Source organism: Zalophus californianus, chromosome 1 (assembly GCF_009762305.2).
Source record: "Zalophus californianus isolate mZalCal1 chromosome 1, mZalCal1.pri.v2, whole genome shotgun sequence".
Classification (NCBI taxonomy): Eukaryota; Metazoa; Chordata; class Mammalia; order Carnivora; family Otariidae; genus Zalophus; species Zalophus californianus.
In genome coordinates this window covers 157,605,617-157,628,897 of record NC_045595.1, presented here as the reverse complement: position 1 = coordinate 157,628,897, position 23,281 = coordinate 157,605,617, and the positions used below count along the sequence as shown (strand labels likewise).

At 35.9% G+C, this 23,281-nt stretch overlaps 1 protein-coding gene across 6 annotated transcripts in view; it reads right to left on the bottom strand.

Moving 5' to 3' along the window:
• SPICE1 (spindle and centriole associated protein 1) overlaps positions 1 to 23,281 on the bottom strand; it is a 66,882-nt gene that overhangs the window by 19,898 nt on the left and 23,703 nt on the right. For all 6 annotated transcript variants that reach the window (XR_003518289.2, XR_003518290.2, XM_027585467.2 and 3 more), the window contains 9 exons: positions 21,432 to 21,479; positions 17,173 to 17,316; positions 12,565 to 12,667; positions 11,683 to 11,789; positions 9,224 to 9,336; positions 3,533 to 3,669; positions 3,186 to 3,323; positions 2,523 to 2,788; positions 711 to 842 (listed from right to left, as the gene is read on the bottom strand). Coding sequence is in view for 4 of the 6 variants with exons in the window: in XM_027585467.2 (XP_027441268.2) it covers positions 711 to 842; positions 2,523 to 2,788; positions 3,186 to 3,323; positions 3,533 to 3,669; positions 9,224 to 9,336; positions 11,683 to 11,789; positions 12,565 to 12,667; positions 17,173 to 17,316; positions 21,432 to 21,479 (1,188 nt within the window). In the remaining 2 variants the exon portion in view is untranslated. The remainder of the gene's footprint in view (positions 1 to 710; positions 843 to 2,522; positions 2,789 to 3,185; positions 3,324 to 3,532; positions 3,670 to 9,223; positions 9,337 to 11,682; positions 11,790 to 12,564; positions 12,668 to 17,172; positions 17,317 to 21,431; positions 21,480 to 23,281) is intronic.

The following is a 23,281-nucleotide window of genomic DNA, read 5'->3' as shown; positions in this document are numbered from 1 at the left end:
CAAGGAGCCCAGTGCGGGACTGGGATCATGACCTGAGCCTAAGGCGGACGCTTAACTGACTGAGCCACCCAGGTGTCCCTCAAGCAGCTCAGTCTTGATGACAGGTATACATGTATGTGTAACACAATTTGGTAAATGCAATGAGAGCACTATCCAGAGAGTACCAAAAGGGCACAAATAAAGAATATTTAATGCAGCACTGAGGCAGTACAATTAGTTTCTAGAAGAAATACTGTGTAAGTCTTTTAAAAAAAAAGAAGGAGCAATTAGCTAGACAAGTGTCAAAGAGGACTTATCTAATAAATATGAAGATACTGCAAACAACTTTAAATGGCATATGATTACAGGAAGCTTCCTAAATGGTATCCTCTGCTGTTTTGAACTTAAAAGCCGCTATCACAACATTTACTTCACATTTTGGATAAACTGCTATAATATTGCTGGTTACCATTTAAATGTAGATTCGGTCTTCCCCACTAAATAGTATGTTTCTTAAAGATAGCAGACTTATTCTGCATATTATTTGTAGTCCAAGTTTCTACTATAGTACCCCCAATATAATAAATGTTCAATAAAAGCTACCATTGATAATAAAGAAGTGGTAAGTAATCACATCAGCACAACTAAACCAAAGGCAACTAAAAGAGAAATATTCTTGAAGATGTTTTATTCTACTAAACACAGAAAAGTTTGGGATCTCATCTAAGTACCTGGGTAGCAGTATTTTCCTCTCTAAGAAGAAGAATTTCAGCTGTAAGAGCATCAATGAGCTCTCGATGATCACCTAACATTTGTTCCAGTTGCTGCCTCGTCTCTACTTCTTTACGCAGTTGGACCTCGCTCTACAAAAAAAAAAAAAAAAAAACTTCCATCAATAATAAGATAAAATTCCCATCCAAAAATAAACTCCCATCAACAGCATAAAATACTGAAAACTAAGAGTTTCTATTCAAAACTGTCAAAGAAAATACTTATGAAGTATATATTATGTGACAGTAATGAGAATTACATATTTTTATTAAAAGGTTTATATTGCATTAAAATGAAATGCTGTGTTCTTTTCCTTTCTTTATATAGAACACAATGAACAGAATGGTATAAAGACTTAAATAACTACAATTTTTGTCGAATAAAGTGGAGGGAAGGACATAAACATATTGCTTGAATATACACAGAGCATCTCTAGAAGGATACACTTGTAATGATAGCTAGCTACAGGGAAGCAAACTGGTTAAATGGAAGTTAATGGTGGGAATCAGAATTTTCAACTATATCCTTCTACTTCTTTTAATTTTATGCCCTGTGATTATAATCACCAATTCAAGAACTAAGTTTGTTAAAATAAAATTAAAAATAAATGACAACAGACTTAAATGGTTTTAACTTTGTAAAGCAAGTGATTAGCTAAAAAGTGGAAGCTACTAAACTTGTAATACTTTCAGAGAGCCAAAAGTACACTCCTGGAGACTCCTAACTTAAGGATGGAAGAATGATAAGACTTTTATAAGTCTGACAGTACAATAAATATTTCACTAAAAATTAATTTTAGGAAGACAGCTCCAGAGAAATTGAAACATCTGAATTAGAGTGATGAATCAACTATTTTATTTTTTTAAAGAATTTTTTTTCAAGATTTTATTTATTTATTTGACAGAGAGAGAGAGAGCACAAGCAGGGGAGAGGCAAAGGGAGAGGGAGAAGCAGGCTCCCTGCTCAGCAAGGAGCCCGATGTGGGACTCGATCCCAGGGCACTAGGATCATGACCTGAACCAAAGGCAGATGCTTAACCGACTGAGCCACCCAGGCGCCCCTGAATCAACTATTTTAATAGTAAAATTTCCTTGAACATTTTTTGTTGTATTTGTTTAACAAATTTAAATTTATAAAAAATAAATAAGTTTAAATAGATTTTTTGAAAGGTGAAATGTAGAGCTAACTCTAATCCCACAGCATTCTGAAGACTGATTACTCAAAAATGAATTACAGAAATAATTCTTGCTTCTCTTATAAATTATTTTCACAACAAAAGATCTTCCACTTCAGACAAAGCCCAAGTAGTCACACAGATAACATGAAGAATTTCCCCCATCTGTGTCTACAAATTACAGGCATGCCACTCTCCAAGCTGAAGTGGGAGTAGGAACACAGAGAAAAGCACGAGAATGAGGACACATTTAGTAGTTCTATTGAATTTAATACTGCCAAACAATAATATTCAATGTCAGCAATGATTTCATTTATAGCAGATTTACCTTACCAATTACAATTTACTAAAACTCAAATTAAAATCAACATCACTTATACTAGATGATACATAAATCAGCATGTAGAGGAAAATTAAGACGATAAAGTTTTACTGCAGATAATCTAGAGCTGAGGTATTTTAAACAAAGCTATTCCAACCTGACTATATTTCATTTGGAAATTGCAATAATTTAAGTGTAGAGGGAAAAAAAAAAAAAAAACCCAAACATTTCTATCAACACTCTGAAGAGGAGACTCTAATAGCCTCTTGCTCTTACCTCTTTCAGGTACCGAACCAGGCGACAGAGGGAGCTCACCAGTGACAGAGTGAAGCCTGTAAGGCCCTGACTGCTCTGCAGTCCCTTGACCTCACGTCCTGTCCATCGTTCATATTCTTCCATTTCATGTTCCACTTCATTTATCATGTGTTTAAGGACATCCAGGCTGGAACTGTTGCTATTTGGTAAGTCTGTGGAGGCTGTGCTAGCTGTTAACACGTTCTTCTTCTGCTTGGAAAGAGCATGTGAATCCACTTTTCCTTTCACTGATAATGACAGAAGTCATTCTATTAGAAGACCAAGAAAAATTATACCAGCAAGCTACTAGAAAAACCATTGACTGTTATTCACAGTTTATAAAAGGTTTTTATAGAAGTTATCACCATTTCTCATAAAAAATTCATACTGTTTCAACCAGGTTTACACTATCTATAATGAATGTACTAGAACCATCTAGTACATGTTATATTTGGAGGCATTTCTTAGCTACCGTTCAACAAAGTCTTAATTAGCTCCAACTGGATGAGTTTAAGGGAAAAAACTTTACTAATTTTTACTAATTACTTTAATAATTACTAATAAACTTTACTAATTACTAAGATTAAGGAAGCTGTATCAAGTTATGTGTTTAATAATTCATCTTTGTAAACTAAGGGACTGAACCTTTCTTTAACAACTGTTTTTGCTTCCTTGAGTTCAGCACTTGTCCCACAACATAACTTGAGTCTAGAGTCTCAGTAGATTCTTCAGACTGAAGCCTGGTCTGGATTCTCTTGACAGCATTGGTAGCATTCAGAGCAGCTAAAAGAAAAAAATATTTCCAAAAGAATCTCAAGTGAACAAAAACAGTTTTAAGCATTCCAATTAATAGATCAATCAGCATTTCATTCAATTAGGTAAAGTCAGTCAAAACTCAAATAATAGTCCTTTAAAAATTACTGTGTTTAAGAAAGAATATAATAAAACAAGTCACTATTCTGTGAGAAATAATACAATGGGGGAAAACAAACCTTTTTGTTCTCCTGATGGAGCGGCAGGTGATGGAGTTCCTGGAGGGCTTTGTGACTGTGTTGTTATTTTCTGCTGAATATCAGTCCACAGTTTATTAATTAACTCAGAATTATCTTCCTTTAGTTGGTGGAGAAATCTATAAATTATGGGACAACAAGCTATATTAGAATTAATAAATGCTATCATTTAAACTGTTCAACTGCTTACATGTTTGACTGAGGGCACTTTTAGTAATTCATAATCAAAGAAAAAATACATTTTGCTTTAACTGATAAGACAGATAGCTAAAATGCCAGTCTTCTTAGTGTTAGAAGAAATAATTCCATCTCCCTCCCAGTTTCCCACCTACCTTGGCTCCTACTCGCAGGAGCAATTTCCCCTTTCTGAGTTTTGTGATAGGGGCCCCATTCTCCTCTCTCTCTCCCAGAGAAAGTACATGGCTTGGTCTTTACTGGTTTCTCTCTCCTGTGAAGGAGGCTGTCCTCAGAACACTTCACTGAAGTAAAGTGACTGGAGCAGACTCTGCCCTGAGTCTCTGGGAGCAGGGAGAAGGAATGGGAAGAAGGGCTGCAGTGTAGGGAGTTAAACCTTTGGCTATAATCATCTTTCTCATTGATAAGGCTGATAATTTAATCTCCAACCACTTGATTCCTTCATCTATTCCTCAATTGGACTGAGACTTAAAGAGGTAGGTGACAAAAAAGTGGAAACAACCCAGACGTCCACCAATTGATGCGTGGAGAAGTAAAATGCACTACATTCACACAACCATAAAAAGTGCCGGAAAACATAGCTGAGTTGTGTGAAATGCAGAACTCGTAAACAAGGAACTTGGATATTTAGCTGTGGAGATTTCCAAGCAAAGTGTTGAAGGTGCAGCCTGCTTTCTTACTGCTGCTTAGAGTGAAATGCAAGAGGAGAGAGATATACTGCAGGAAGAACTATTAAGCCAAAAGGAACCAGAACTTGATGATTTGGGAAATTTTCAGCCTCCCCAGAATGCAAAAGATGCTCAAATTAGGAGACACTACACTGTTAGGAAAGCATGCCCTGGAGAGGACATGTGTATGGCTAGACAATGTTTTGCTAATCTGAAGAGATTAGGCATCTGACTCATGGATCCCCTCAATGATCTCAGCAGAAGCCAGCAACATATATAGGATTATCCAGGGAAGATCTCTGGAGGGACTCTTGTCTAATGGCATACAACATAGAAAGGAGACACACAAGGTCTTTTGAGAATGTTATACCAGCAGAAATACTGCAGCATGGACTGAAAAGGACAGAGATAGTATAAAATGAAGGAAGAGTCAGACTCCCAAAATTCTACAGTCAGCAAACAGGCTGATAAAATTACTCAGCTGTAAACATGGGCTTCAAGGAAAAGGAAGAATGACTTCAAGGCCAGAGCTGGAGATGTAGAGGCCAAATCCACAGGTACAGAGGCTAAGGCCAGAGCCACAGGCACAAAGGACAGAGCCATGGATCCAAAGGGTGAAGCCTCAAGACATAGAAGATTATTACCAGGCTTTGAAACCTAATGGAATATGCCCTGTTGGGTTTCAAAGTTGCTTAGGACTGGTGACCCCTTTCTTCCTTGGATTTTCAAATGGGAATGTCTATAAATTATCCTATGCATGTTCCATCATTGCATTTTCAAAGCAGATAACTTGTTTTCTAGTTCCACAGGATCATATATAGAGAGGAATACTGCCCAGGATAGGACTTATTCAGAGCTTACCCATACCTGCTTGAGACGATAAGATTTGGTTTGGGCTGATGACATTTAGATGAGATTCTGAACTTGAGTTTCATGCTGAGACACTTGGGGAATATTGAAATGGGGGTGAATATAAATTTTGCAGGTGGGTCACTGAGTGGACTATGGTAGGACCTGAAGATATGTCCATGTTCTAAGCCCTGGATCCTGTAAATGGCCAAAAAGGGTCTTTGCAGGTATGATTAAGTTAAGGATCTTGGGATGTGAGGTTATCCTGGGTGGGCCCTAAATGGGATCATGTATATTTTTATAAAAGAGAGGCAAAGGAAGACTTTAACATACACAGAGAAGAAGGTGATGTGAAGATAGAGGCAGAGACTGGAATGATGCAGCTGTCACAAGCCAAGGAAGACCAACAGCCATCAAAACCTGAATGAGGCAAAGAACAGATTCTCCTCTAGAGCCTCTGGAGGAAGTGTAGCCCTGAAAAAACCTTGATTTTGGTCCAATGAAACTGATTTCAGATTTCTTGCCTCCAGAATTGTGAGAGAATAAATTTCTGTTGTTTTAGGTTATACAGGAATATATATTCATAGAAATTTTCAAACCAGAAGGCACTTAGTCTCCAGATCCCAAGTCTAATGCATCTTCTGATACCTCATGTTTAACAGTTAACAAGTAATATTTTGAGACATAAGGTATTCAAAACTGGAAACCACCTATTCACACAACTAATGAGATAAAACTAACTTTGCCCAACCAAATAAAAAAACAAAAATTTGATTCTAATGTAAAGAATAAAAGCAATATTGGCACAAGATTAGTTATATTTGGGTTCTGAAAGAAAAAGTGCTTAAAAGATGATACATGTTTCCAAGTGTCCTTAAGGAAACAGTGACCAGCTAAATTTTAATCACTCCACACATCCTCCAAAACCCACTAGACAGGGCAACAAAAACAGCAAAAATAGCACATAACCCATACCTTCTACATTATTGGAAGACAGAAAATACTACTAACTTCAAATTATCTGTAAGTAGAAAAATACACACTGAACTCCAGCCAAGATATTTCTTGAGCTCCTGTCAGAAGCCCTAGCAGGGACTGAGAGTAGTTGAAAATAATAAACAGGGAAGAAAGCAGAGAGCCTAATGGTGACAAAACCACCTCCAGAAAGAAAAAGTCCACTCTAAGTATGCAAATACTTAAAAAGGAAGGAAACACACATACACACACACATACAAACCCCAAACATGGGCAGTCAAAATACTACCAAGAAGTGTGTAGAACCCAAGGTGGTAGGTCTTGGAAAAGCACCACTTCTTGATGTGAACAGGAAGAAAGAAGAGTTCTTAGGAGGCTGAGTGCTGAAGGCAAAAAAAAGTGTGTTATCTTAACATGCTTAACTAGGGAGACCAGTTCAAGACAAAAAAAAAAAAAAACAACAGTATTGGAAGACAAACCCAAATTTCACCCACTGATACTTAAAAAAAGAGGCATCCATTAAAATAACTGTGCTTCACTATAATTGAGAGAAGACCTACCCCAAACTCCCACCCTCTCCCACAAAATGTACAAACTAAAACAGTCTACATCCACACAAGACAATATAACAAAATAGAAATTTAATTGAAATATTCCAGCTAATAAAAATTTCTTCCCTCCCAAGAAAAAGCAGAAGAAAACTGTAACAAACACTTTAAATGGAATTAAATATACTTAAACAAGCATTTGGAGATATATATCTTGAATCAGAAGTTCTAAACCTAAGAGCAGAGGTGGACAAAAAAGCAGGAACAAAATAAGAATTGATTGGACTCAGGAAAGAATACAAAGAAAAAGAAAAACTCAGAAATAAAGATTAAATTACAATGTGCCCAATGGCTAATTCTTAAATAAACATTTAATAAGGAAGACTGAAGAATTACAGGAAAACAACAACAAAAAGTAAAGAATAAAAAAGGTTAGAGAGAAAGTACTTGAAATAGAAAATAAGGGGCACCTGGGTGGCTCAGTCATTAAGAGTCTACCTTCAGCTCAGGTCATAATCTCAGGGTCCTGGGATTGAGCCCCACTTCGGGCTCCCTGCTCAGCGGAAAGCCTGCTTCTCCCTGTCCCATTCCCCCTGTTTGTGTTCCCTCTCTCACTGTCTCTCTCTCTGTCAAATGAATAAATAAAATCTTAAAAAAAAAGAAATAGAAAACAAGAAACATCACTTTTATATAATAAAAGGAATCTCTGAAAAAGAAAAAAAAAAATGATATCAAACTAATATTTGAAACCATAACCCAAGGAAACTTCCAAGAAAAAAAAAAATAAGAAAGAAAGAAAAGAACTGAATCTACACACAAAAAAAGCCAACTGTGTTGGAAAAACCAACCTGAAAAGGTAAACTCAAGACACAGCTTAGCAATGTTTAAATTTTAAAGATAAAAGAAATAAATTTTAAATATAAAGGAAATCAATACATAAAAATGCCAAATTATTTATAAGGGCAAGAAAATTATTCTAGCATCAGACTCGTCAAAGCAACATTCAAAGTAAACCAAGAGTGGAGAACCATTTTCAAAAAAGTTAAGGAAACAAAGCATCAAAGATTTTATATCCGGCCAACCTGTCCTTCAAATATCAAAGCTACAGAAAAACTTGTAAGCTCTCAAGAACTCAAAGAATAGAACTCACAAACCCTACAGCATGAGTTTGTCTAAATGAGTGATCCAACCAAGAGTTAACTAGGGAAACATTATAAAAGGACTGATGATGAGCATTTAATATATTTAACTGTAGCTCCAAGACCAAAACAAAAATAGCAATACACAGGAAAGAATAATATGTAAATGTTTTATGTCCTGTCAAAGCAAAAAAAAATGCAGCTAAAAGAGAAGGACAGAGAGAAAAAGGGAAAGAATGAAAATATAGAATAAATTATTTGTTGCACAGGCCATAGGTGGAAGTCAAAGCATACCATTTAAAGCCAACACACCTGAGAGCAAAGGGTTAAAGAAAATAGGAGACTAAATGGCTCTATAAATGGTAGATATAAAGGCAACCAGTCAAAACAAAATTAATTACTTCCTAAATACCAAAAGAAATGTTTAAGAGAACAGAGAAAACATTACATAGAGAAGGAAAACTATAATTATAGTATAATATATATAGTACTATAAAATAATATGACAAAGTTGACATCAAACACATCAACTGTATCAATAAATATTACAAGTTTACTTCACCAATAAAAAAAAAAGATTTTTAAACTGGCTGAAAAGACAAGACCCAATTCTATGTTGAATACAAAAGATACACCTAGTACACAGTAATTCAGAAAAGCTAAAATAAAAGAATGAGCAAAGATGAACCAAGCAATTAGAAACAAGAAGGCAGAGCTTTTATTCTTGATTATCAAACAAAGTAGAACTGAAGCCAAAGGCATTAAATGTGACAAAGGATACTTTATAATGCTAAAAGCCATAATTCACAATGAAAATACAATACTTATGGATATCCATGTACCAAAAAACACACCAATCAGGATGGAGATATTTAACTTCAAACAGAATTAAATATACTTGAACATCATATGCAAAGAAAAATGGAAAAACACTAACAGAGACTTTAATACACTACTCTCAATATGAGATAGTGACAAAAATAAGTAAAGACAGAGAAGAAGTAAACATCATCATCAATGAAGTAGATCTTAAGGATATACATATAAAATTTTATACCTTGTTAATATAGAATATACCTTCTTCTCAAGCACACAAGTGGAACATTCACAAAAATTTAATCATAAATTAGGTCACAAAGAAAACATCATTAAGTTCCACAAGTAGAAATACTATAAGCACATTGTACACCTTAAACTTACACATTATATGTCAATTATATCTCAATAAAGCTGGGAAACACAAGAAATGGCCTTGGAAAAAAGGGAAGCCCTGTAGATATTTATGCCATATATACATACCTATCTACATTCATATTTGACTGAGAGTTTAGAGAGTTATCCAATTCATTCTCACTTTCTTCGGACTGGCTGTTACCAGTTCCTTCTTCACCATCAGCTACTTCATTAAGAGCCTTTCTCAACACAACAATAAAAATAAAAACACAAGTTGGTCATATGTACACTCATCCTTTGTTTCTTCTTGTCATTATAATAGAGAGATCCCTCCTACTACCACTAACATCTCCACAAGTGCTCTAGGACCTAAACCCTCTCACCTCCTCCTGCCACTCCATCAAGTGCCCCTTCCCTCTCCTGCATCTTCAACCTCTCTATACTGGCTTCAGCTCATCCGCATTTAAATGTGAACAAGTCTCTCTCATTGTATCTTCTCTCTTCTACCACCAAACTTCTTGAAAGAGTCATCCCCCACTTCTCATTTACCACCTATGCCCTACAGCTTTGCTTCTGCCCTACCAATCCACTCAGACTGCTGTCTATAAGGTCAACATCCTTTTTTGATTTGCTCCTAAATAAAATAGATATTTTTCAGTATCTGCCTTCCCTTACTTCTCTTGATTCATTTGACATTAATGACCATTCCTTTCTTTCCTTCAAGATCATCTTGATAACATTCTTCCTTTTAACTGCCAAGATACCATATTTCCCTGGTTTTTCTTCTCTTCTTCTAGCTCTTCCTTCCCAATCTCCTTTATTGGTTCTTTTCTTTCTGTCCTTTCTTAATATCTGGTGGGACTCAAGGTCCTCCCTTTGGACCTTTTCTCCTCTCATCTGACTCCCTTTCTGAATGATTGTATCTAGTTCCAAAGCTGCAATTACAAGTCAAATGCTGTGAATTCTCAAATTTCTATCTTCACCCAGATTTCTCAGGAGTCCTAGACAATTATATCCAACTGCCTAAAAGATATTCCTAGTAGACATCCTACGACACATAAACTCAACATGTCCAAAACTGGTCATCTCCCTAAGCCTCTCCTATCATTCTTCTAGAAGCCTTGTTCCTGCCATATTACCTAAGATCATGAACAGCATTACCATCTACTGAGATGCTCAGCCAGCAAACTGTTATGCTTCTTTCTCATCTGTCACATCCAATCAGCTACCAAATGCTGTCAATTCTATCCCTTTTTAATCTCTCAAACCTATCCCTCTTCCCCTCTACCTCCTTCTCTACTGCCATTGCTTAGGTTAGGCCCTCACCACTTCCACTAAAATTCTAACCTAGTCTTCTAACCAGATCCTCTCACCAGTTTTGTCCTTCCCAAACCCTGCCTCCACTCTACAGTTGATTTCAACATGACTCTACTCTTCCTAAAATCCTTTGGTGGCCCTCCTCTCACTTTCTGGTTCTTTAGCCCTTCATTACCTAGCTCCTCTCTGTCGCTCTAGCCCCAGCTCTTGCCATTCCCCCATTCCCATAATAGAGACTATGATTATCTGAAAGCTAACATTTTTAATTAAGTGCCAAAACATAATGGCTTTTGGCTGGAGATATGTCTAATGGGTTTTGGCTATTTAAAACATGTAACATTCTACTTAATTGCCTTTTGTAAGCAGAAAACAGTAGACTTAAGATTTTTTTTTAATGATTCTGGACCTTGGAATTCCCTAGGATCATCCCTCTATAATTGATGATTCTCCTTTTTTCATAGGACATATAAATAACTTAGGAAATGGCACTAAACAGGTATTGAGTCCTAGTCAGTCCTCAGAAGTTGTTTTATTTTAATATTAAATTCTTCATGAGCTTTTAAAAGACGTTTCCCATTTCAAAATTCTAAACATTTTAATTAAGAGTTTCAGTTAGATTAGGATATAGCTAATTAACATTTTACTACAATAATATAGTTTTCCCACGTAACTGGTCAATAAATTCCAAGTTTCCTGGGTAGCTACTTTCTAAACACACTATTAGAAGAGACTAACATTTAATGAAGAACTAGTCTCTGGAATTACACTAGACACTTTACATAACTTACCTCTGCTCATCCTCACAACAACCATAGTAAGTATATTCTATTCCCATTTAACAAAAAATCAACTCAAGATCCAACAACTAGGACAAACAGAATGTAAACACAGATCCGCCTCACTCTACAGTGGAAGTAAAAAGACTCCCCACTGTTTCCATAATGGCAGATGGAGCCTCAATTTGAATGCCATCTCTGATACTAACTAGCTATGTGATCTTGGATAAGGTACTTAATTTTTCTGAACCTCAGTTTTTTTAATCTGCTAAATGGAGGTCATGATAGTACCTACCTCCTAGGTATTATCATCCAGTCCTATCTTGTTTGGTACAAACATTACTCACCTAAAGTGCAATATGCTTGAGTAAGAACAATTGTAGCAACCATACTTGGTATTTGTTGATATTTAAGTTTTTGAAATGTTTACCACAATACCTACATAAACTTAATTTCAACATAAGCATGATGGCTATAAGGACAGCACATTACCTGAGGCTCCATGATGGATTCACGAAGAATGGCCTGAGTGACAGGGTCTTGATTTACCAAAATAGGACCCTGAGAGGAATCAGGAGCCATAGTTACATTCGGAAACCCTGCAGAAGGAAAAGAAGTCATGATGATTTTACTTCATTTAATTAAATTGACTTCACAAGTACTATACACTGCCGCAGGTTTGTATTAGCACATAAAAATCTTAAATAATAATAATAGCAGCTCACACTTGGATAATGCTTACTATATGCCAGGCACTGTTCTAAATGCTTTTACATATATTAAGTCATTTTACCCTCACAAAATCTGATGAGGTTGTTACTATTATTATTTTATAGATCAGTAAATTGAAACTCAGAGACATGAAGCAAATGGCCCAGAGTCACATTAATAAACCTTAAACTAAAAACAAATGATCTGTTTTTAGGGATTAAAATAAACAATGGATTATATACACATTAAAGTGAATAATGCTATGTATCTGACAAGAGAGAGACTGAAGTAGCCTTAGGCTTCAAATTAAGCTTTACTCAAGTTTTATATAGATAGATACTTTTGCAGTAACTTAACATTAATAAACTGGAAATTAAGTCATATTTACAATAAAATCTTGTACATTGCACCATAAAGTATACTAGTAAATAATAACAACTTACCTTTGCTTAGCTCTGTAATCTGTAATAGTTAATATTCTTAGTGAAAAGCAAACAAATTATAATGAATCTATGCCGAACAACTCCTGTATGCTATCCACTCCAGACTACTTGTACTATAAATAATGTGATGCCCAAAAAAAGATTTAAAATTCTTCCAAACAGCCATTGTGGGCTATGATTAATAAGAAAAAGAAGTGTTTGTTTGAATGAAATACGTTACCTGTGCGCCTACGGGGAAAATCAACAAACAGATCTTTTGCTTCAGCCATCAAATGATCAGATTTTTCTAATACATCCTGCATCTGGTATTGATCAGAAAGAATCTAGACATGTGTTAATGATAAATATTATTATTCAGGAAAAAATCTATATATATACTACGAAATCACAAAGGAAAAGTCCATACAAAGGCACAGAGCATAAAAATAACCATAGGCCACTATCCTCCTAAAATCCTTCAGGGGCAATATCCATAAGTACCAGTAGGTGGGGCTATTACAATAATTAGATTTCATATACTTGGCTACAATCCAAGTTAAGAAATATATTATTAAACTGTGACCCAGCATACACACAAATGTAAATGTATAACAAAATAAAAGTCTTACTTAACCTTACTTTTTGAGAACCACTCTGATATTCTTTTAGTTTCTATTCTATTTTTTAAAATAATGGCTACAACACACCAACTCAATTTCACAATCCACTAACAAGTTGTGATCCACAGTCTGAAAAACACTGATTAAAGATATAAATCTCTGAGCCATAAACTCAGAGGTGTTTCAACCTTTAAAGTGATTTCATAATCTGCTAATGGTTCATGATCAACAACTTAAGGAGAATATGAGGTCAGATGTGAGTTTGGGGGCATCAAACAAAGAAGTAACACTTCTGTATTTACAAACAAGCTGGATTTTTATCCTGGAGGGATGAGAACTCAAAAAATACCATTACAGTAGTGCCTCTAATTAGGCACTTTCAACTTAGGAACTTTCATAATTATAAGCAAGGAGATACAGGCAAGTCAACTCTAGCCACCACCACCAGATGGCATTCTTAAATTGAGAGGCAGCTCAAAATTAGAAACTCCCCAGTTTCCAACACTGATTCAAAGCAATAGAGAGGAGCATCTGGTAACAAATGTTCTTACCGGAATCTCTCTAGCCCATGGAAACAAGTATATAATATGACTTCAGTTACTGTTTCAGGACACTGAGAAAAGTAACAAGAATCACATTCTGACATTTTCCCTTTCTTCTGCTGTAGCCAATCTGGTTGGCTGGCTCAGTTGCTGAGAATCAAGTCCTGAATTTGTTCCTTCCACAAAGAGTAAGTTTTGGAATGGTATAAGGCAAAGAGCACATTCAGAAACAGAAGACTGGGATCCCAGGCCCAGTCAAGGGATACTAAGCAAAATCCAACCTCTTTAAGCTTAGGTTCCTAATATGTAAATGAAGATACCACCACCTTCCCTCACCCCAAAGAGGTGTTATAAGAATGTGGACACAGTGAAAACATGTACCATTCTAGAAATATTTGGAATGTTGTTACAACTTAAATTATATTATTCTATGAACCAAATTTCTATCCCTGGTTAGTGATCTTGCAAAGTACACACAATTAGAACTTAGGCAAGAGAGTAAATGGAGCATTATAATCTATCATTTAAACTAGAAAAAATAACACAGAATATTTCCTAATGGCAGTTTTGAGTTTACAATTAAAAAAAAAAATCACTGACCTTCCATCAAAATAAAGAGATATAACTGACAGAAGCAGATTGAAGAGGAATAATTTTATCATCTCAAGACCTGATGATCAAATATAATGAGGTCTCCAGGAAAGCCGCTACCCTATTGCACTTTGCCAGTCTCTGCCCAGCCTTCTTGGGGCAGATGGGTTGAGGGGCCACAGATCAGTGTACTGGCTTTCTTTTGCCCTCTCTAGATTTATTCATCACTCCTTTCTGATAAAACTCATCCTCTTGATAGGTAAACCAATCTCTGCAAGCCCATCTGTATACATTACTTCCCCAGATGGGTTCACGGAGCACAAAATCAAACTTATGAATAGTGGTACATATCTTGGATTTGCAAAGGATCAGCCAAAGTTCCCTTCAAAAACATTATCAAAAACTTTTTATCCTAGCACTTCTGTTCTCTGATAATAAAAACCAGATAGAAATAGGAAATTACAGAGAGATTTGGGAAGTTATTATATTTTTAGAATTTATAAAACTTTATCAAAGTTTCCCTCTCTCTGAATTTGGACCCTCATTTGCTTGATTCCCATGACATGAATGCATCCTACAGCAAATGATTATGCTAGCCAAAGAGCTTTTCTCTTAACTTTGTTAATCTAGGAGTCCAGCTCTGGGGGATGCACTGGTAGCTCCAATACACGATGATACTGCCTAGATGAATATGCCCAAGGAGGCTTCTTCATTTGGTCCCATCATATCCCTTAACATAGACATTACAAATTTAGCAACATTGAAACAATAGATGCACATATCTTTGACTCAGCAGTTCCACTTTTAAGAATTTATCCAAATGGGTGCCTGGGTGGCTCAGTCAGTTAAGCATCTGACTTTGGCTCAGGTCATGATCTCAGGGTCCTGGGATCAAGTCCCACTTTGCACTCTCTGCTTAGTGGGGAGCCTGCTTCTCCCTCTCACTCTCCCTCTGTGCTCTCCCTGTCTCTCTTTCTCTCTCAAATAAATAAATAAATAAAATCTTTTAAAAAAATAATCTATCCTACAAATATAGTTTTACATGTATTTAAAAACATATTCAAGCATATTCATTGTATTACTTACAGTGACAAGGCAGGTAACAATCTGTGGGTGACAGACCTGCTACTTACCCACCAAACTCCCTTCTTTTCATTTTCCTTTTAACAACAGGATTCCCAAGTTTTAGCCAAGTACACAGCTAGATTTCCTAACCATCATACTAGGTGAGAATGGTCATGTGATGAATTTCTGGACAGTGGGATATAAGACAGAATTTCTGGGTGATATGTAAAAGGAGTAGCATGCCTTCTTTTTCCCTTTTCATGCTGGCTGGATACAGCTGAAGGAAGCAGGAACAGCCATTCTCTACTCAGTGATGGAAGCCCTGGAATAAAGGAACCCAGAGATCCTACCAACTACCAGTTACCTGGGAACTGTTTCATAGAGAGAAAGAGATTTCTATTTTGTTTAAACCACTGTATATTCTTAACCAGAAGCCTAAACTATAGTCCAATACACTTCCTAAGTTTGCACAAATAAAGCACTGGATAAATAAATTGTGGTACATCTGTACATTACCTGGCCATTAAAAAGAAAAAAAAAAAAGAAAAGGTAGATTTCTAAATACTGACATGGGACAACCTCCGAAATATATTGTTAAATGGAAATACTTATCTTACTAATAGCAGAGGTTCTCAACCCTGGTAAGGAATTAAAAGTACATAAAAACTGTCTAAAAAATACCTAAGTGGGGCCATATCACACGTCCACTAAATCAGATTATCTGAGTATAGAAATATCTGAGTCCAGATACAGTGATTTTTTTTAATGGAAGATCTCAACACTGACTGATCTAATGTGCAGTCAGCGTTGAGAACCACAACATCAGAGCCTGAGGAATGGGACTGAAGGAAAGGCAGAGAGACTTCACTCATCCTCTCCCACCACTCCTCCTTCAATCCCTACTTCAACCACATCCCTTCCTTCAGGACATGAGCAATTCAGGACATGAGCAGGAGCCACCAGAGATGGGACACAAAAGCCCAGCTGCCTCAAAGCGGCTGCCTTTTTTCCTGGTCACTGAGAACTACTACATAATATTCAAATATGTATACCTTGTCCAAGATTATCAAAAGATACTTAAATGTAAAGAACCATATGGTCTCAATCTACTGTTCTTTTTACAAGTCCATGTAAACATTTATTTGGGAGACAGAATTCTTCCTGATGAGATATAAGATTAAGACTTTTACCTTTCACTAACAAGCCTAATGAATTCCTCAAAAGACAGAGTGATTCAAAGCCACAGTGAAAGGTCACCCAGACAGCCAAGTGCCATAAGCTTCAACAATGAACAAGAAGCAACACTACAGGGGCGCCTGGGTGGCTCAGTCGTTAAGTATCTTCCTTCGGCTCAGATCATGGTTCCAGGGTCCTGGGATTGAGCCCCACATCGGGCTCCCTGTTCCGCGGGAAGCCTGCTTCTCCCTCTCTCCCCTGCTTGTGTTCCCTCTTTTACTGTGTCTCTCTCTGTCAAATAAATAAATAAAATCTTAAAAAAAAAAAAGCAACACTACGAAGTATATTTCTTTTTCAATGATTTCATCCCAAATCAAAGGTTTTTTGCTGTAGTTTCCTCTTATTTTCCATATTATTTATTCCTACACATCTGATTACTTATCCAAATATCGTACATCTGGCAAAAGATTAAGCCAAAGACAAGTGGCTTACTAACTTGTTGGACAAGCACACATTTTTTTTTCTGCAAAGTAATCAATCTAATAGCACTGTTTGGCACTAATTATGTGCCAAATAATGTACTAGTCAGTTTGTTAGTATATATCACTGAAATCTCGTAACAGTACAATCAGGCAAGTCACATAAACAGTAACTTTCCATGTAGGAATTCAAACCTCCAAACTAGACCCTAATCATACCTCTACTGCTTTTTTCAGAGTCCATGTGTACATCATTGTATAAGGATGCAGTCATTTACTAAAGTCCTTCCAATGTGAATCAAATTTGTGAGGGAAAGAGAGAAATCTATTTATCATTTTCTTCTCTAACTCTAAAGATAATGCAGTTTAGCATTACCTCCTTCATTATAGACAATCTTCTTCTCTCAAGATTAGAAATTTCTGGTTTCTGCCTCTTCCATTTTCTCTTCAAAGCTTTTTCTTGGAGTTCCCAGTGTACTAATGCTCTGTTCTTTGATTTGTGTATTTCATGACGACGTATCTGTACAAAAGAAAAAAATATAAAAGAATGCTTCAGGAAAAAAGAAGTTGCCTATTCAGATGGTGGGACCACCTAATCTAGTTCATCTTCAAAAAATTTTTTCTGGTCCAACATGTGTATATTCATACATATACACAACCAAAATTTTCAGTCTTCTAAATCTTCAAAAGTGATTTTAAAAAAAAGAAGTATCTAGAACTAGTAGACCTAGCAAAAAGACAAAATGAAAAAAATATTAATTTCTACTTCCTTTGTACAAGATAATCCAATAAAATGTTATTTTCCAATCTATAGGCTGGGATTCATTTAATGGGTGGTAAAATCAATTAGTGGGTCAAACCAACATTTTTTACATAAAACAGAATACAGAGTAGAAAATGTTAAGAGTAAATCACACATAAGAAAGTTAAGAATTTTCTGTTAAAATATTCAGTTACATATGTTTGTACTGTACAATTACATACACACACACACACACACACACACACACACACTGAGAACAATGTAAAAGGCACAAAGTCCACTGACTCGTCTTTGGCAAAGACACACCCATTTCATAATACTCACGTCACTACCAAAAACTAACAATGCAGTATTTTTATAGCCCTGCAATGGCTGCATTTGGAAGTGGGTCACTGGAAAGGCAGAACTCCAGAAAAATGGATTCCTGAAGCAGAGATATGAGCCATAGCTTAAGAGTTGCAGGAGAAGAGTTCACTGAGGTGGCTAAGGAATAGGAGCAGATATTGGCTTTACAAGCACTCTAGTATTCAGAACTATGAAGACGAATAAAATGTACTGCTTTGTTCTCACCATGTAAATAAGAAATCAGTCCATTAAGAGACCAACAACCAAATGCTATTAAGGGTTCTGAACACAAAAAACAAATGAAGATGATATTTTTGAGATAACTGGGGTAATATGAATATGGACTTCGAATTAGACAATACCAAAAAATTATTGTTACTTTTGTTAGGTGTGATAATGGCATTGTGGTTATATAAAAAAGTCTATATTTTTAAAAATGCAAAATGAGTATGTTGGCACAAGATGACATGTTCCCTGGGATTTGCTTCAAAATGCTATAGTGAAGGAAGGAAAGGGTATGAAAAATGAAGAACTATGGCAAAATTTTAATAACTATTATATCTGGGTAAACAGTACATGGGAGATCTTTATACTTTTGTCTCCATTTTCACGTAAATTTGAAATTTTTCATAAAAAAAATTTTAAGTCAGTAGGGCATCATTATTATCCTCAATATTTAATGAGTATCTACTAAGATTAAGATTTCTAAGTCCACAAAGACATACAAGATATAGCCCTTATCCCTCAAAAGCATTAACAATCTGCCCAGGGAGATAGGGCACATACGGTTGACCCTTTAATGACACGGGTTTTAACTGCACGGATCCACTTATACATGGATTTTTTTCAATAAATATATAGTACTGTAAATGTAATTTCTCTTCCTTATGATTTTAATAACATTATCTTTTTTCTAGCTTACTTTTTTGTAAGAATACAGTATATAATATTTTTAACACACAAAATATGTGTTAATCAGCTGTTTATGTTATCAGTAAGGCTTCCTGTCAATAGTAGGCTACTAGTTAAGTTTTGGCGGAGTCAAAACTTATACAAGAAATTTCTGACTGGGGCGCCTGGGTGGCTCAGTTGGTTAAGCGACTGCCTTCGGCTCAGGTCATGATCCTGGAGTCCCGGGATCGAGTCCCACATTGGGCTCCCTGCTCAGCAGGGAGTCTGCTTCTCCCTCTGACCCTCTTCCCTCTCGTGCTCTCTATCTCTCATTCTCTCTCTCTCAAATAAATAAATAAAATCTTTAAAAAAAAAAAAGAAATTTCTGACTGTGCAGAGGGTGGCACCCCTAACCCCCACATTGTTCAAGGACCAACTGTACATATAAAGATAAATGAAATGCAGTAGACAACACATACACAATGCCTCATATAGATAGTAAGTATGAGAACAGTTTAGAGGAGATACCCATTGTTGGGCAGTTTCAAAAAACTTCAAACTTAGTACAAAACTATAATAATCAAGACAATGTTGTGTGGCATAGGATGGACATATAGATCAGTGGAATAAAACTGACAGTCCAAACTAAACCATTATGTTTATAGACAATTGATTTTCAGCAAGGGTGTCAAGATAATTCAATGGAGAAAGAACAGTCATTTTAACAAATGGTACATGGACAACAGGATATCCATTTAGAAATGAATGAAGATGGACCCCTATTTCACTATATACAAAAATTAACTCAAAATGGATCAAAGACCTAAACATAAGAGCTAAAACTACAAAACTTTTAGAAAGAAACATAGCAGAAATCTTTGTGAATCTTGGGCTAGACAATGGTTTCTTAGATATGATACAAAAAGCACAGTTGATGAAAAAATAAATAAACTGGAGTTCATCAAAATTTAAAATTTTTGTGCTTCAAAGAATACCATTTAGAAAATAAAAAGACAACCAACAGAATGGGAGAAAATATTTACAAATCATATACCTGATAAGGAACTTGGACCCAGAATGTGTAAAGAACTCTTACAACTCAACAATAAAAACACAAGTAATCCAATTTTTAACTGGCTAAGGAATCTGCATCGACATTTCTCCAAAGAAGATAATACAAATGGCCAATAAGCACACAAAAGGATGTTTAACATCATTAGTCACTAGGGCAAATCAAAAACACAATGAGATTCCACTTTACACCCACTTAGGAAAACTAAAACTAAAAATATGGTAATAACATGTGTTGGCAAAGGATATGGAAAAATTGGAACCCTCGTGCCTGCTGGTAAGAATGTAAATAGTGCAGCCCCTTTGAAAAACAGTTTGGCAGCTCTTCATAAAGTTAACTGTAGAGATACCATATGACCCAGCAATTCTACTCCCAGGTATATAACAAGAGAACTGAGAACATATGTTCACACAAAACTTGTACACCAATGTTCAGAACAGCCTTATTCATAACAGTCAAAAAGTGAAAACAATCCAAATGTCCAGCAACTTATCCATACAATGTAACAGTATCAGCAATAATAGGAATGAAGTACTGACACATGCTACAACATGGAGGGGCCTTGAAGACATTATGTTAGACACAAAAGGACACACATCGTATTCCATTTACATGAAATGTCCAGAATAGGGGCGCCTGGGTGGCTCAATTGGTTAAGCGTCTGCCTTCAGCTCAGGTTATGATCCCAGGGTGCTGGGATCGAGTCCCACATCAAGCTGCCTGCTCAGCGGGGAGTCTGCTTTTCCCTCTCCCTCTGCCCCTCCCCCGCTCGTGTTCATGCTCTCTTTCTAAAAAATATATAAATAAAATCTTTTAAAACATAAGTAAAAAAAAAAATGTCCAGAACAGACACATCCATAGAGACATAAAGAAGATTAGATGTTGAGGAAGAGGGGCATATGGGGCATATGACTGTTAACAGGTACAGGGTTTCTTTCAGGGAGTGACGAAAATGTTCTAAATTAGAAAATATGAATATACTCAAAACCAATGGGTCATACACATTAAAAGGGTGGATTTTATGGTATGTGAATTGTATTTCAATAAAGCTTTTTTTTTTTTTTTTAGTCTATAGCAGAAACCTTTTTAAAAGTAAGACTTAAACTAGGATAAGGAAACAAAGTAAGATTTGGATAGGTAGACAAGAAGGTAGAGAAACTGTTCCAAGTAAAGAAAATCACATGAACTGAGGCTCAACTGTGGAAATATACCTGGCATATTCAAGGAATAAATTAGTACATTGACAAGAAGTAACAGTAAATAAGGCTAGAGATACCTACAGAGACTAGAAGACAATAGGTGTATACAGGGCAATACTGGAGAGATTTGAACAGAGAGATTTGAAACCAAACCTATCTAATAAAATATTAATACATGCTAAGTGACATTCCCAGGTAAAATCAGGAAGTCCAGATGATATGCTTTTCAATTTCATATAGACATAAGCAAGATGAAATACAATGGAAGAACTTCCAGGAAATACCTCTGGTTTCTATTCTGAAGGTCAGAAACCAAATATCAAATAAAACATTGAACAAATCTTAACTTTTGATATTAAATTTACCAGATCTTCAGGAGTTGCCCGATGAACTGTTAGGTCATTCACAGTATTCTGCAAAAAAAGAACTTTCTTTAAAAAAAAAGTTTTCTTACAAAATATTAGTATATATTGGATTTTTTTAAAAATAGGATTTCAATGTTTATTCACTTTCTTTGGGTAATTTTCTTACAGGAAAAATTTTCTTTAAACTAAGTTAAAAACATTTAAAATCAATTTTAGTTTATTTTTGATAAATTCATTTTCCTTTTTTTTTTTTAGAGGCCTTTTTAAAATTTTTTTAACTTTTTTTTTTTTTAAGTAATCTCTATGCCCAATGTGTGGCTCAAACTCATGGCTCTAAGATCAACAATTGCATGCTCTACTGACTCAGCCAGCCAGGCGCCCTCAAAAGCCTTTTTTTATTAGTTTGAGCCTGGTATATCTTTTTTCTACCACATGCCAAATGGGCCTCAGTTAAAAAATTATGTACTTAACTAAGCATGCTAACCTCCAAGAAACCTTTCTTTGAAGAGTTAAGGGATTTGTCTGATCATCACATTTAGCAAGATAAAATTGCTATTTTAAATTGAAATAAAATTATTTCTATTTTTTCATAATATATAAAACAAATGTGTTTATTTAAATTAAAATAAAATGTTAGTTTTATTATTCAAACTTCTTACCATATTTGTTCACATTCTTCAGAGAGTTATGTCACACCTATGAACTTACATTGTTCATTTATATGTGATTAGGTATGAGTACACGCTAGATTTTAAAGGCTGAAAACAGGGGCACCTGGGTGGCTCAGCCGTTAAGCGTGTCTGCCTTCAGCTCAGGTCATGATCCCAGGGTCCTGAGATCAAGCCCCACATCGGGCTCCCTGCTCAGCGGGAAGCCTGCTTCTCCCTCTCCCACTCCCCCTGCCTGTGTTCCCTCTCTCGCTGTGTCTCTATCTGTCAAAAAATAAATAAAATCTTTAAAAAAAAAAAAGTCTCTTAAAAAAATAAAAATAGGGACGCCTGGGTGGCTCAGTCAGTTAAGCGGCTGCCTTCAGCTCAAGTCATGATCCCAGGGTCCTGTGATCGAGTCCCGCATTGGGCTCCTTGCTCAGCAGGGAGCCTGCTTCTCCCTCTGCCTGCAGCTCCCTCTGCCTGCAGCTCCCCCTGCTTGTGGTCTCGCTCACTCTCTCTCACCTATGCTCTCTCTCTCTCTAGCAAATAAATAAAATCTTTAAAAATAATAATAAAAAATAGGGGCACCTGGGTGGCTCAGTCGTTAAGCGTCTGCCTTCGGCTCAGGTCATGATCCCAGGGTCCTGGGATCGAGCCCCGCATCGGGCTCCCTGCTTGGTGGGAAGCCTGCCTCTGCCTCTCCCTCTCCCACTCCCCCTGCTTGTGTTCCCTCTCTCTCTGTGTCGCTCTCTGTCGAATAAATAAATAAAATCTTTAAAAAAAAAAAAAAAAAAAAAAAAAAAAAAAAAAAAAATAATAATAAAAAATAAAAACACAAAAAATAAATAAAAACAAAATAAAAAAAATAGAGGCTGAAAATAGATTCAAAGTCCTGAGACAAAAAAGACTTCCTGTCCAGGAACGAGTATTCTCAATTTAAATATTAATATGGGTTATTTTTAGTTTTCTTATTAAAAAATAATGGGCTACTTTTAGGTATCTTACAGAAAATAAGCACTAAATTTACCAAGCAGGCATATATTATATTAAAACAACGAATAAAACAGGGTAGTTATGTAATTCAAAATGAGTAAGTTTAACCGAAATTGTAGTTTTCAAACTGCATTCCAGAGAATGAGGCACCTCTAAAGATTCCTAAAAGATAAACTGTGATCACTATAGAGAGGTTAAATTTGTGTG